The 13,900-nt window shown below is 48.3% G+C and overlaps 1 protein-coding gene across 1 annotated transcript in view; it reads left to right on the top strand.

Moving 5' to 3' along the window:
* Positions 1–13,608, top strand: part of sgsm1a (small G protein signaling modulator 1a) — a 150,458-nt gene extending 136,850 nt beyond the window's left edge. The window contains exons 23-25 of the mRNA XM_078554447.1: positions 9,555–9,651; positions 12,692–12,859; positions 13,520–13,608. Of these exons, the coding sequence (XP_078410573.1) occupies positions 9,555–9,651; positions 12,692–12,859; positions 13,520–13,608 (354 nt within the window). The remainder of the gene's footprint in view (positions 1–9,554; positions 9,652–12,691; positions 12,860–13,519) is intronic.
* The last annotated feature ends 292 nt before the right edge of the window (positions 13,609–13,900 follow it).

Genomic DNA, 13,900 nt, shown 5'->3' with positions numbered 1-13,900 from the left:
CACAATATATGAAAATAGAAATTGGTGGCAGCACTTTCAGCTGCTTAGGTCCTAAGCTCTGGAATTCCTTCCCTAAACCCTCTCCACTTCTCCCTCTGTTTTCTCCTTTTAAGACATTCAAATTACATACCTAGAATGGGCTGGTTGTCTTATGAGGAAAGGTTGGACAGGCTAGGCTTGTATCCAAAGATAAAAACAAAAAGCTAAAAGCTACTGCGGATGCTGGAAATCCAAAACAAAAACAAAATTACCTGGAAAAACTCAGCAGGTCTGGCAGCATCGGCGGAGAAGAAATCAGTTAACGTTTCGAGCCTTCATGGCCCTTCGGCAGAACTGAAGCATAGTTAGAAGAAGGGAGAAATATAAATTGGTTTAAGGTGGGTGGGGGGGGTGGGGGGAGGGGAGAGACACATTGAGGGTGTGGTGATTGTGGAGATGAGCAGATAATCAAAAGATGTCACAGACAAAAGGGTCAAAGAGGTGTCGAAGGTGGTGACATTTGTCTGAGAAAAGTGCTAATTAAGAATGGAAGACAGGATATTCAAAGTACAGCTCTAGTGGGGGTGGGGTGGAAAGACTAACAAGGTTTTAGTTTAGATTTAAAAATAATGGAAATAGGTGGGGAAAGAAGAATCTATATAAATTATTGAAAAAAAAAGGGGGGGGGGAAGAAACGGGGTGGGGATGGGGGGAGGGGGAGTTTAAGATCTAAAGTTGTTGAATTCAATATTCAGCCCAGAAGGCTGTAAAGTGCCTAGTCGGAAGATGAGGTGCTGTTCCTCCAGTTTGCGTTGGGCTTCACTGGAACAATGCAGCAAGCCAAGGACAGACATGTGGGCAAGAGAACAGGGTGGAGTGTTAAAATGGCAAGCGACAGGGAGGTTTGGGTCTTTCTTGCGGACAGACCGCAGGTGTTCCGCAAAACGGTCGCCCAGTTTGCGTTTGGTCTCTCCAATGTAGAGGAGACCGCATTGGGAGCAACGAATGCAGTAGACTAAGTTAGGGGAAATGCAAGTGAAATGCTGCTTCACTTGAAAGGAGTGTTTGGGCCCTTGGACGGTGAGGAGAGAGGAAGTGAAGGGGCAGGTGTTGCATCTTCTGCGTGGGCATGGGGAGGTGCCATAAGTGGGGGTTGAGGAGTAGGGGGTGATGGAGGAGTGGACCAGGGTGTCCCGGAGGGAACGATCCCTACGGAATGCCGTCAGGGGGGGTGAAGGGAAGATGTGTTTGGTGGTGGCATCATGCTGGAGTTGGCGGAAATGGCGGAGGATGATCCTTTGAATGCGAAGGCTGGTGGGGTGATAAGTGAGGACAAGGGGGACCCTATCATGTTTCTGGGAAGGAGGAGAAGGCGTGAGGGAGGATGCGCGGGTTATGGGCCGGACACGGTTGAGGGCCCTGTCAACGACCGTGGATGGAAAACCTCGGCTAAGGAAGAAGGAGGACATGTCAGAGGAGCTGTTTTTGAAGGTAGCGTCATCAGAACAGATGCGACGGAGGCGAAGGAACTGAGAGAATGGGATGGAGTCTTTACAAGAAGCGGGGTGTGAGGAGCTGTAGTCGAGGTAGCTGTGGGAGTCGGTAGGCTTGTAATGGATATTGGTGGACAGTCTATCATCAGAAATTGAGACAGAGAGGTCAAGGAAGGGAAGAGAAGTGTCAGAGATGGACCATGTGAAGATGATGGAGGGGTGGAGATTGGAAGCTAAATTAATAAATTTTTCCAGGTCCCGACGAGAGCATGAAGCAGCACCGAAGTAATCATCGATGTACCGGAGAAAGAGTTGTGGGAGGGGGCCGGAGTAGGACTGGAACAAGGAATGTTCCACATACCCCATAAAGAGACAGGCATAGCTGGGGCCCATGCGGGTACCCATAGCCACACCTTTTATTTGGAGGAAGTGAGAGGAGTTAAAGGAGAAATTGTTCAGTGTGAGAACAAGTTCAGCCAGACGGAGGAGAGTAGTGGTGGATGGGGATTGTTGGGGCCTCTGTTCAAGGAAGAAGCTAAGGGCCCTCAGACCATCCTGGTGGGGGATGGAGGTGTAGAGGGATTGGACATCCATGGTGAAGAGGAAGCGGTTGGGGCCAGGGAACTGGAAATTGTTGATGTGACGTAAGGTGTCAGAGGTATCACGGATGTAGGTGGGAAGGGACTGGACAAGGGGAGAGAGAAGGGAGTCAAGATACATCACATCAACAATTTCCAGTTCCCTGGCCCCAACCGCTTCCTCTTCACCATGGATGTCCAATCCCTCTACACCTCCATCCCCCACCAGGATGGTCTGAGGGCCCTTAGCTTCTTCCTTGAACAGAGGCCCCAACAATCCCCATCCACCACTACTCTCCTCCGTCTGGCTGAACTTGTTCTCACACTGAACAATTTCTCCTTTAACTCCTCTCACTTCCTCCAAATAAAAGGTGTGGCTATGGGTACCCGCATGGGCCCCAGCTATGCCTGTCTCTTTATGGGGTATGTGGAACATTCCTTGTTCCAGTCCTACTCCGGCCCCCTCCCACAACTCTTTCTCCGGTACATCGATGATTACTTCGGTGCTGCTTCATGCTCTCGTCGGGACCTGGAAAAATTTATTAATTTAGCTTCCAATCTCCACCCCTCCATCATCTTCACATGGTCCATCTCTGACACTTCTCTTCCCTTCCTTGACCTCTCTGTCTCAATTTCTGATGATAGACTGTCCACCAATATCCATTACAAGCCTACCGACTCCCACAGCTACCTCGACTACAGCTCCTCACACCCCGCTTCTTGTAAAGACTCCATCCCATTCTCTCAGTTCCTTCGCCTCCGTCGCATCTGTTCTGATGACGCTACCTTCAAAAACAGCTCCTCTGACATGTCCTCCTTCTTCCTTAGCCGAGGTTTTCCATCCACGGTCGTTGACAGGGCCCTCAACCGTGTCCGGCCCATAACCCGCGCATCCTCCCTCACGCCTTCTCCTCCTTCCCAGAAACATGATAGGGTCCCCCTTGTCCTCACTTATCACCCCACCAGCCTTCGCATTCAAAGGATCATCCTCCGCCATTTCCGCCAACTCCAGCATGATGCCACCACCAAACACATCTTCCCTTCACCCCCCCTGACGGCATTCCGTAGGGATCGTTCCCTCCGGGACACCCTGGTCCACTCCTCCATCACCCCCTACTCCTCAACCCCCACTTATGGCACCTCCCCATGTCCACGCAGAAGATGCAACACCTGCCCCTTCACTTCCTCTCTCCTCACCGTCCAAGGGCCCAAACACTCCTTTCAAGTGAAGCAGCATTTCACTTGCATTTCCCCTAACTTAGTCTACTGCATTCGTTGCTCCCAATGCGGTCTCCTCTACATTGGAGAGACCAAACGCAAACTGGGCGACCGTTTTGCGGAACACCTGCGGTCTGTCCGCAAGAAAGACCCAAACCTCCCTGTCGCTTGCCATTTTAACACTCCACCCTGTTCTCTTGCCCACATGTCTGTCCTTGGCTTGCTGCATTGTTCCAGTGAAGCCCAACGCAAACTGGAGGAACAGCACCTCATCTTCCGACTAGGCACTTTACAGCCTTCTGGGCTGAATATTGAATTCAACAACTTTAGATCTTAAACTCCCCCTCCCCCCATCCCCACCCCGTTTCTTCCCCCCCCCCTTTTTTTTCAATAATTTATATAGATTCTTCTTTCCCCACCTATTTCCATTATTTTTAAATCTAAACTAAAACCTTGTTAGTCTTTCCACCCCACCCCCACTAGAGCTGTACTTTGAATATCCTGTCTTCCATTCTTAATTAGCACTTTTCTCAGACAAATGTCACCACCTTCGACACCTCTTTGACCCTTTTGTCTGTGACATCTTTTGATTATCTGCTCATCTCCACAATCACCACACCCTCAATGTGTCTCTCCCCTCCCCCCACCCCCCCCACCCACCTTAAACCAATTTATATTTCTCCCTTCTTCTAACTATGCTTCAGTTCTGCCGAAGGGCCATGAAGGCTCGAAACGTTAACTGATTTCTTCTCCGCCGATGCTGCCAGACCTGCTGAGTTTTTCCAGGTAATTCTGTTTTTGTTTAGGCTTGTATCCACTGGAGTTTAGAAGAGGCGACTTGATTGAAGCATATAAAATCCTGAGGGTGGATAACAGGGTGGATGTGGAGAGGATGTTTCATCTTGTGGGAGAATCTAGAACTAGAGGTCACTGTTTAAAAATAAGGGGTCGCCCATTTAAAACGGAGATGAGGCAAAATTTTTTCTCTGAGGGTCGTGAATCTTTGGAACTCTTCTCCTGAAAAGGCGGTGGAAGAAAGTCTTTGAGCATTTTTAAGGCAGGGATGGGTAGATTCTTGGTAAGCAAGGGGGTGAAAGGTTATCGGGGGTAGGCGGGATACAGATTTGAAGTTACTATCAGGTCAGCAAAGATCTTATTGAATGGCGGAGCAGGCTCGAGGGGCCGAGTGGCCTACTCCTGCTCCTAATTCGTATGTAAAAAGGATAAGATTAGCAAAGGCAAATGTGGGCCCATTACAGGCAGAGACAGGGGAATTTATAATGGGAAATCAGGAAATTACAGAGAAACTAAACAAATAGTTTGTGTCTGTCTTCATGGAGGAAGATACAAAAAAACTCCCAGAAATACTAGAGAACCAAGGGACTAGCGGGAATGAGGAATTAGTCTTGGTAAAAAAGTAGTACTGGAGAAATTAATAGGACTGAAAGTTGATAAATCCCCTAGACCTGATGATCTACATCCCAGAGTGTTAAAAGAGGTGGCTGTAGAGAGAGTACATGTGTTGGTGGTCATCTTCTAAAATTCTATCGATTCTGGAACGGTTCCTGCAGATTGGAAGGTAGCAAATATCACCCCACTATTGAAGAAAGGAGGGAGAGAGAAAACAGGGAACTACAGTAGTAGGGAAAATGCTAGAATCTATTATAATGGATGTGATAACTGGACACTTAGGAAATAATGGTAGGATTGGGCAGAGTCAACATGGATTTATGAAAGGGAAATCATGTTTGACAAATCTGTTAAGGGTTTTTTGAAGATGTAACTAGCAGAATAGATAAGGGGGAACCAGTGGATGTGGTGTATTTGGATTTTCAGAAGGTTTTCGATAAGGTCCCACACAAGAGGTTAACAAAATTAGAGCACATGGGATTGGGAGTAATGACATGGTTTGAGAATTGGTTAACGGGCAGAAAACAGAGAGTAGGAATAAACGGGTCATTCTCGCGTTAGCAGGCTGTGTACTACAAGGGTCAGTGCTTGGGCCCCAGCTATTCACAATCTATATCAATGATTTGGATGTGGGAACTAAATGTAATATTTCCAAGATTGCTGATTGCTCAAAGCAAAGTTGTGATATGTGAGGAGGATGCAAAGAGGCTTCACGGGGATTTATACAGGTTAGGTGTGTGAGCAAGAACATGGCAGATGGAATATAATGTGGAAAAATTTGACGTTATCCATTTTGGTTGGAAAAACAGAAATGCAGAGTATTTCTTAAATGGTGAGACATCCAAAGAGATCAGGGTGTCCTTGTTTATAATTCATTGAAAGCTATCATGCAGGTACAGCAAACAATTAGGAAGGCAATGGTATGTTGGCCATTATTGCAAGGGGGGGATTTGAGTATAGGAGTAACGAAGTCTTGCTGTAATTGTATACAGCTTTGGTGAGACTGCACCTGGATATTGTGTACAGTTTTGGTCTCCTTACCTAAGGAAGTATATATTTGCCATAGAATGAATGTTCACCAGACTGATTCCTGGGATGGCGGGATTGTCCTGTGAGGAGGGATTGAGGAGACTGGGCCTGTATCCTCTAGAGTTTAGAATGAGAGGTGACCTCATAGAAGGGTGCAAAATTCTTACAATGCTCGACAAGGTAGATGGAGGAAGGATGTTTCCCTTGGCTGGGGTGCCTAGAACCAGGGGAGACAGACTCAGAATAAGAGGTAGGCAATTTAGGACTGAGATGGGAAGGAATTTCATCACTCAGAAGGTGGTGAATCTTTGGAATTCTCTACCCCAGAGGGCTGTGGAAGCTCATTCATCGAGTATATTCAAGACGCAGATCAATAGATTTCTAGATATGAAAGATATCAAGGGATATGGGAATAGTGTGGGAAAATGGCACTGAGGGAGAAGATCAGCTGTGATCTAGTTGAATGATGGAGCGGGCTTGAGGGACTGAATGGCCTACTTCTGCTCCTATTTCCTAGGTTCCTATGTTCCAAGAATTGAGGATATAATCTAGGGGGATATTTTAGTGCAATATTGAGACAGTGCCACATTATCTTGGGACGCTAAATGGAAACATGTTGAAGATTCCTGGCACTATTTAAAAAAAAAAGAGATAATCCCAGTGATCTGGAGAACATTCATCTCTCAACCAACACTGTACAAATTGTGCGATTTGTTGCTGTTTGTGGGATCTTACTGTGTATAAGTAATATTGCCTATATAATAATAAAGCCTGCTCTGATTTTTTTCTTTCTCGAGGAACATATAGTGCAGACTGTAACTTTATATGATGTTATGAAACCCAAACTTACCTTATTGTTGAGCTGCGGAGGTTGGGAACTTTAAGTCCTGAGAAATCTCGGACTTCCTGCACGTGAGAATATATCTGCTTCTTTCAGCTCTTCAGCCCAGGACAGGCCCAGCATGCCTGAGCATAAAGAGAAAGGAAAAACGGCATGATTAACCCAGGTCAGTTGACAGGGAGCTGAGCACCATGAAAGACTAGCTTCTCAAGCAAGGGACAGGGAGAGGAGATAGGGAGAGGCCCCAAGAAGTTCCAGGTAAGGGACAGAGACAGGGGACGGAAACAGGTCCCAGTTAAGTTAAGGAACAAGAGAGGAGCAGCAGAGAAATCGGCGTCAAATTAGACAAAGGGCTGAAGGGAGCAGGTTTTAAGTAAAGAGGGCTCAGGAGAAGCCCTGAAGATCCAAGAGCGCAGTGGAAGGTTGGTGACTCTGTGCTGCGGACAGTTGGGGAAAAGGTGCCCCTTTGGAACTGTTGTGTTCTGCTCAGCGCAGCCGGAGGTCTGAAGTCGTGCCTGCAATTTGGTGTTTTGAGTGTAGATTTGGGGATCCAGGGGAACGGAATCGCGGGAGAGATTGAAATCCTGTGCAGCGCGCCGTCCTTTATGCCGTCCGAGTTGGAACGACTCTTGGAGAGAATTCCAAAGCGAGATCTTTTGAAGGCGAAGACTGGAATCTCTCATGAGAGAGTTTTGGTGAGATTGGTTGACTCACAGTGTTACTGGCGTCTGGATGGGTTGTTGAGAAATCCATGGGCTCTGTCTTGGTTGCATCTGTCATTTATTGTGTAGCGTGGTGTGTTCAACCACAGTTGGTTTGTTAATTCACATGTACCTCATTATTAACTTTACATGAGTATAAGATAGATATTGTAAATTGTTTTATCTTTCTGACCTTGTAAAGTTTATTTTTGTTTGTTCAAAATCTGTGGAATCTTGTGGCATTCTTCACTTAGCACACGTCTTGAATCTCAAACTTTGTCTAGTTTAAACAAAACGTTATTGGTCCCTAACCGGATCTTACCAGCAACCTGGTGGTCTGGCCTTGGAGCATAACAATGAGATCGTGGAGACTCATGAAGCTCTGGGGAAATGGACTTGAACTGCTCCTGGTGATTTTTGAAACATTTTTGATTTCCTTGAAGAAGATGGAACTTTATGGGTATAGGTGACCATAGCTGGGATACATACTTCAGCTCCCAAGGTCTATGCAAGAGCAGATGAGACCCCCACTGAAACTTACGTCTCTCATAAGATTGGCCATTGTCACCCATCCTATTTGAGTTCATCGATTATGGTGTGTTGTTTTGAAGTATTTCTGAATGTGTAGCATTATGTTGTTGGGAGCTACCACTTCCTACTCACCCATGGAATATGGTGCCTCAAGATGTAGAGTTGCCACTTAGTGAGGCTCAAAAGGGCATGTTAAGGCATTGATTGGACAATATAAAGTATATGTGTCCAAGTTGCTCGTTCATATCAGTACCAGTTGGCTCTGGTGAATGACTTTTAACCTGGATATGGTCACATATACATGGCTCTTCAGAAGCACACTAAGAAAGATGAAGGATGTTTGGGTCTTTCTCACCTCCAGTAAAGTCCCTGTGTGGCCCACAAGGCACATGTCCAGTTCTCCAGCATTGGAGTGGCCTTCGTTAACTCAAGAGTGTTAAATCCAGGACCCAGCTGTTGGCTGGAGCCAAGGCAAAAGGGGAAATGATTTTGGGCAGGGATTCTCTGTCTTATTCCAGCCTGTCTCTGGGCACCAGAAAGGGAGGAGCAGTCTCACTGGGAGCCTGACTCTTTGCCAAAGGTGAGAGCAGACTCAAGCAGTTGGTGATGAGCAAGACTGGTAAAAGGCATTGAGTTTGGATGTCCAGCGCATGGCAAGTTGTCCTTTGTAGCTGCTTTCATTGAGCGGAAGATGAGTGTCATGTAGCCGATGCAAAATCTATGAGCCTTAAGATTAAAGCTTCTTTAAGGCATTATCTGAAGGCTGGATATTTGAACATGCAGTTATACATCCAGGGTTCATTGGCTGCCATGCTTCAATTGTATAGAGGCAAGTGGTATTTTACCCTCTTGTGAGCTCATTGTATGTTTATTGCTTTTAATTATTGTACTGTCCATTTGGGCCTGCACACATTGGTAGGAGGACACAGTTGCCAATTACATTGCTATAGTTTGTTAATGTCATGTCAATTATATTGTTAAGGTTAAGAGAAATAGGTGATGGGTATTAATTGCCTTTGAGCACATATAAATAGGGGATAGCTGGGACCTTGGGTTGAGTAGCAATAAATAAAAGCTCTGTGTCCTGGGCTGGGATTTTCTGGCCCTGTCGTGGGCAGGACCCGCTGTGGGCGAGGCGGTGCCCCAGCCAGAAGTCCATTGACTTGCGGCGGGACCGGAAGATCCTGGCGGCGGGCGGGTGCAGAAAATCCCGCCTTTAGTTTCGGATTCACCAATCAGCTTGAATCCTATGAACAACCATATTCTCTTACTTTCAGAGCATTCTAATGTGAGCATTCCATGTGATTTCCGTTGGCTAATATCAGTCAGGGGGTAATTGTTAATCCTGGGCACACCATCCGAATCATGGCAAGTACTTGGGCACGAATTATATCTTCTATGAGACTGCAAGAGAGAGAGCAACAACTCAAGAAGGAATGATTTTCTGGTGTAAACTTTGGGTTGGAGGACAAAGTGACACTGAGGAAGGTTTGAGTCGCTGACAAAGAATGAGTTGGAGAAACAGGGACAGACCAGAGTCTTTACTTTAACAAAGTGAGACGTCTGCAAAAGGAACTTTGGTAAACTCCGAGCTTAGGAGAAATGGGAGAAAGTTTATAGGATCAATTACCATAACAATACTGCTGAAAGCAGAGGGAGCAATCAGCAAGTCAGCGACAGAGAGAGAGAGGTCGGAGCCCAGAGGGGTGAGGGGAATCGCCTGTCAGAGCTGGAACTGCTGCTTGTACAATCTGTGTTTGTGCCTCTGTTCCAGATCCTGGATTCAGAATTATTCGAGTTAATGCACCAGAATGGGGACTATACCCACTTCTACTTCTGCTATCGCTGGTTTCTGCTCGACTTCAAGCGAGGTAAGTGTAAGTGGTTATACTGGGCCGTACCTCTTCACATCTTATTCTCCTCTTTTTTCCCCTGCTGCGTCCCTCTTCAGACCATTTGCCACTTTGATTTACTAGCTAGGACAAAGTGGAGATGGTCTGTGCCTCAGAGCAGCAGTGGCTGCAGGTAATACACCCACCAGGGGCCCAGAACCGCAGAGCGACCCAGGCCAGAGGTGAGTGATGGTGGTGGGGGCTGTAGGGAGGGTGGTCTAGCAGCAAGTGCAAGGGGCCGGCCTCTCAGCCTGTTCCCTCTTCCCAGTGCCGGATCCCCCGATCGGGAGGAGCTGATGAGGGACCCATCGCCGGGGGGACCACAGGCAACCCGCACAGGTTTGCTTATTGTGCTGCCAGCATGGCGACAGGACCCCCCGCTGCTGGGTGAATCCCAGCAGCCGTGGGATGAGGCCCTTAAGCGAGCTTTAATTGCCCAGGTAAAGGGCCTCAGTTGGTGGCGGGATGGGAAGGCCATTCATGGGCTTTTCCACCGCAAACTCATCGGGGTGGAGGCAGGAAGGTGGCAGGGTCCCCAGCCATCATCGTCTGCCCCATTAGATGCCCACCCCACCTCCAGCTCATCACAGGGGCAGAGCGTAAAATACCAGCCTCAGGCAGCAGAGATTTGGACAGCCTGAAGTTTGCAGAGGTTTTAGAAAGTGGGAGGCCGGCCAGAAAGTGCATTGGAGTAGCCAAGCCTAGGAGACAGAAAGGCATGGATGAGGGTTGCAGCCACAGATGAGCTGAGGTGGGGGTGGAGTCCGGCAATGTTACAGATGTGGAAATTGGCAGTCTTAGTGATGGCACAGATATGTGGTTGATCACCATTAACCTCAATGAGTGAAAAGTGGGGCAAATTGGAGTGTGAACAGCCCTGGCACTCAAATCCATGAGTCAGTGGTTGGGATCCGTGCCTTCTATCAACCTACCTCAATCCACTGTGTAATAAATAGCTATCTCCACAGCACCCCCACCTCCATACCTGAGTATAGGTTTATCAATGCCCTGCCACTAAAGAGGGGACTCTTTAACATCACTTTACCTCTGTTCCTCCTGGCCTGCTGAGCTCTCCCTTTCTGCTCCATGAGTACAGACTTTCTTCTGGGTGTTGGCGGACTAAGGGTTCTTCTGAAGCCACAGAGACGTCGGATCGGCCAGCAGGGATACAACGGGGCCAAATCTTGCCCCCTTTAAGAACAATAGAGGGTCGCACCATTTCTGGGCCCCGACCCTGTACTTCCTGGCAACACACTCGATCTTCTGGGTGCAGCCACCTAATTGGCTGCCTCTTGAGTCTGCCATCCAATGGAGGACAGGAGTGGGTTCCTGAGGCTGCAGGCTCTTTTATTGGGCCGGCAGCTGAGGTGAATGTTGCTGCTGCAGGATGGGGACCACGAGGGCTCCTTCATCTTGAGATGAGGTTTGGATTTTTTTAGTATAAATTCCTGCCGTGTAGTGTAAAGGGTTAACATCAGAAACATACATTGCTGATGTAATGATGATGCCCGGTCAGGTGACTGAGAAGTGCTAAGAGTGATCTGTAAGGAGGAGAAGCTCCAACCTCGAGGAGAGGTCCAAATATGCAAATACATGCTGCAAAGAAAGAGTTTTGAGAAACGACAGACTCGAGCAGCATACTTTGTGATAATAGATTATCCCCAAAACCCCCGTTTAGACCCGACCACACAAGCTACCGCTGCCAGGCCGACACTGAGGATGGGGGCAGGAGAAAGCCCTCCACAGGATGGCCTGTGGCCCCAGACTCTGCCCGCTGATCAATTCTGCTCCAGAGGCGCTGGGTGGATGGAGGAGGCTTGGCAGGCTCCTACCCAGCCAACCGCTGGCAAGTCACCTCAAGGCACCTGCCAGGCTTGGCCCTCATTGTTTTGTGAGAGGGGGCGCATCCATCACTAGGAAGATCCAGGGGGCTCCCCAATCAGCCCACAAATGGGCACTTCACTATTTACATTGGCTACCCACTGCTGCCAGGCAGATGGCACTTGCCAGTGACAACCAGCCTCTGGCAGGGAGTCCCCCCCTTCAAGCCCACCTTTGCAGAATCGGTTGTGTCCTTGACTTGTGTTTCCTGGCCACCACCCCACACGCTGTCCATTCAACATTTGAATTGAACCCTTTGCAAGATCATTCAAGAGTCAGCCCTGCCCAAGAGTCAGCCCTGCCCAAGAGTCAGCCCTGCCCAAGAGTCAGCCCTGCCCAAGAGTCAGCCCTGCCCAAGAGTCAGCCCTGCCCAAGAGTCAGCCCTGCCCAAGAGTCAGCCCTGCCCAAGAGTCAGCCCTGCCCACTGTTAAAAACTCCACCCAGCAAATCCCTGTTCATTGCAGCACAACCTAACTTTAAACTATCAGTGCCAAACATGCGACAACAAGACTGCTGGGAATGAGAGAGTGTGTGTGTGTGTGCGTGTGTATGTGTGTCCATTGAGGTAGATCAGTTCGATTAGAAAATCAATAGAGTAGCACCAATAATTTTAATGATCAAGTACAATTGGTTACACAGTGACGAGGCAGCAATAAAAAAGATAGATTTTGCCCTCAATTATTTGACAAACAGGCGATTGTCTGTTGAAACTGTCTGTCCCATTGTTTGTTGCTCCAGTTCTGCCGCTCCCTCTTACAACAGTTGTTTGCAACACCATGCAGCAACCGTGCAATTGCCCCCCCTGCCCTCAGCCAATCAGTGACACTGGCCCATTTAACCCATATGCAAACATGCTTCTGTTTTATTTCTCCCTGATCCTTTTCAGCAGGTACACCTCACAATGAACCACAGTTAGGGCAGTTTAAGGATCACATTGTTTAGCCTCACATATGAAGAATGATTATATGGCTGGAGGACATCCCGATGCTCCTGCTCCCGGAACTAAGGCCTAATGTTTTCAGGAGATGAAGCAGCAAAGAGAGCACAGTTACCCATTGCTCTCCTCTGTTCCCCCAACCCCACCTGTATCTTTGCCGCTTCGGGTTTCTGCAGCCTGTGCCCTCTTTCCCCTCTGCAGAGTTAGTCTACGGTGACGTGTTTTCGGTCTGGGAAACTATTTGGGCAGCAAAGTACACCTCGTCGACTCACTTTGTGCTCTTCATCGCGCTGTCGCTGGTGGAGCTTTACCGAGACATCATCCTGGAAAATAACATGGACTTCACGGACATCATCAAATTCTTTAACGGTGAGCAAGAGAGGGGCAGGTAGCGAGCTGGGATTGTCTGGGAACACCTGGGAGGGAATGCCTTTCAGGTCAGGCCCCCACGGCTGTTGATGTGAGCGGAAGCTGTTAGTGAGCTGCCTTCAACCTCCACCACGTGGAGGAGAGAGACATGAAAATGAGCAACTACCCACCCTGTCCACGCTCTTGGGGATTTGAGGGAGTAAGGTTATAGGGAAAGGAGTAGGCCATTCAGTCCCTCGAGCCTGTCTTTCAGTTATAGCAGGGTTGATCTGTACCTTTCCTCCATTCCCCACTTTGGTTCTATAATCCTTATTACCCTTTAACAACTCCATTCACCCAAGTTCCAACAGCTCATCCCTGTTACTCTGCATGACCGGGAGGGAGGCTGTTGAAAGATCTGTTATCATTAGAGGGGTAATCTCATCTCCTTTATCCAGAAGGGAAACGTACTCGGGTTCTTGGAGTGGAAGGACCTGGGTTATAACTCATTGAAACAGCTGGTTGCCTCCCTTCCTGGCCTTACACCCCAGTTCGGAGAGGATACTTCACTCCTCTGACTGGACTGGAAGTGATCTAGGCCCCTGAGGTGGAAGGTTGAGCCCGCGAGGGCCCGCTTGACCCCTGAACCTCGCTAACCGTCACTTCTCCTCTACCTTCTAGAAATGGCCGAGCATCACGATGCACGGCAGGTGCTGAAGCTGGCGCGTGACCTCGTTTACAAAGTGCAGACGCTGATCGAAAATAAATGAGGAGGAGGAGGAGGAGGAAGAAGACGAGGGCACCCAGGCAGCACATCGGCCGAGGGTTTGCGGGTGAAGCCTTGAGCCTTGCAGCTGTCCAATCCATACGTTGTTATTTCTAGTGTTACCTTTGCGTTGGAACCACTGGTTTAGGCCACTGTGTGTTCTGTTGCAGTGAGAGGTGTTGAAGGGTGTAAGTTCCCTTTTCTCGCAAGGCTGCAGCTGAAAAACTCCTGAATTTCCCCCATGGTGGTGGCTTTTCTGCAGAAGCTCACAGCTGCTGATTCTGTGGGCGTTTTCC

Source organism: Cetorhinus maximus, chromosome 12 (assembly GCF_964194155.1).
Source record: "Cetorhinus maximus chromosome 12, sCetMax3.hap1.1, whole genome shotgun sequence".
NCBI lineage: Eukaryota > Metazoa > Chordata > Chondrichthyes > Lamniformes > Cetorhinidae > Cetorhinus > Cetorhinus maximus.
Note: the sequence above shows the minus strand (reverse complement) of the source record. Positions and strands in the feature narration are given on the sequence as shown.